We start from the raw sequence: 1373 nt of genomic DNA, 5'->3' as shown, positions 1-1373 counted from the left end.
CTAGGCAGGGGCTCTCCCACTGAGCCACGCCCCCAGCCCCTCCCTGGGGGATTCTAGGCAGGGGCTCTCCCACTGAGCCACGCCCCCAGCCCCTCACTGGGGTTTTCTAGGCAGGAGCTCTATCTACCACTAAACCTTTCTCCCAGCCTTTCATGTTTGGTTTCTTGAGACAGGCTCCCCCCAGGCTGCCCTTGAACTGTGTTTCTCCTTTCTTAGCCTCCCCAAGGACCGGGATGACAAATGTAAGCCACTCTCAGCTCTCAAGTTGAGTCCAGTTCCCAAGGATTCAAAATTTGCTCTGCCTCAGTGGATTGAAGGTATCACCTGATCATCCATCTAGTCTCTCTTCTACCCCATAATGTCTTGAGAGAATCTCAGGATTGACAGGGCTACCCTAACCCACAAGCCACTGGGAAGAGACACTCAGCACTCTTTCCACTGGAGATAGCAACATCTGACCCAGAAGACATTCCCTCAGTCAACCATCTCAATGGAGCAAAAGGAAGTGAAGCAGAGATCTTAAAGAGGAAGAGGAATAAGTGTCCCGTGTCCCGTGTCCCCGACATACCGTGCCTGCGGTTTCGAGAAACTAGCTTGGACCACTGGCGGGGTCCATGGATCTGGAACTGTGAAGAGCTTGAATTACTACAGTTGCCATGGCTGCAGCAATCACAGATGTCAGCATCACCCTCTACTGGCAACCAACTGAGTAACAAGACAAAAAGCTTACTTAGCTCAGCTAGGACAGGAAGATGTTTGCCATTGTATAATTGAAGAAATCGATTCCAGTAGCCTCCGGGTGCCTACACACAGGCACCTGATCTCCTCACCTTTGGGAAGTCTTGTTGAACGAACAGGCTTTGTTGAGCTTATCGGGGATCTGGTTAGCTGGCGCGACTTTGAGATGGCAGGTGATGTAGAGCTGAAAGAAAGTTGTGAGCAGGCTGAGTTGGAAGAGGTTGTCGACAGCTTTTTGAAAATGTTTGCAGGAAGCCAGATGTGATGGCACGGCATTCAGGAGGCAGGGCAGGCAGATCAAGAGTTCAAGGCCAGCATGGACTACAGTCAAATTTCAGGCCAGCCATAGCCATGAAATAGAGAGATCCTGTCTCAAAAAAAAAAAAAAAAAGGCAGTGGTGCCACCTGCCTTTAGTCCCAGCAGAGGTAGGTGGATCTCCAAGTTCAAGGCCAGCCTAATCTACTTAGTTCAGCTCTGGGCTAGTCAGGATACATAGCGAGACCCTGTCTCAGAAAAAAGACATAATAAAGCAAAGTTTAATTAAAATTTAACTTTTGGCCCAATTCATGTTTATGGTGCTGGGGTCAATCCTAGAGCCTCGTCTACACAGGCACTACCACAGAGCCCTACACAC

General features: G+C 49.7%; 1 protein-coding gene across 1 annotated transcript in view; it reads right to left on the bottom strand.

Annotated features, from left to right (window-relative positions):
• Positions 1-1373, bottom strand: part of Zp3 (zona pellucida glycoprotein 3) — an 18117-nt gene that overhangs the window by 701 nt on the left and 16043 nt on the right. Inside the window, exons 2-3 of the mRNA XM_029477809.1 lie at positions 831-922; positions 569-705 (exon numbers count right to left, since the gene is read on the bottom strand). Coding sequence (XP_029333669.1) covers positions 569-705; positions 831-922 — 229 coding nt within the window. The remainder of the gene's footprint in view (positions 1-568; positions 706-830; positions 923-1373) is intronic.

The sequence above is a fragment of the Mus caroli genome, chromosome 5, assembly GCF_900094665.2.
Source record: "Mus caroli chromosome 5, CAROLI_EIJ_v1.1, whole genome shotgun sequence".
In the NCBI taxonomy this organism is placed as follows: Eukaryota; Metazoa; Chordata; class Mammalia; order Rodentia; family Muridae; genus Mus; species Mus caroli.
This window is presented reverse-complemented; position numbering and strand designations above follow the sequence as displayed.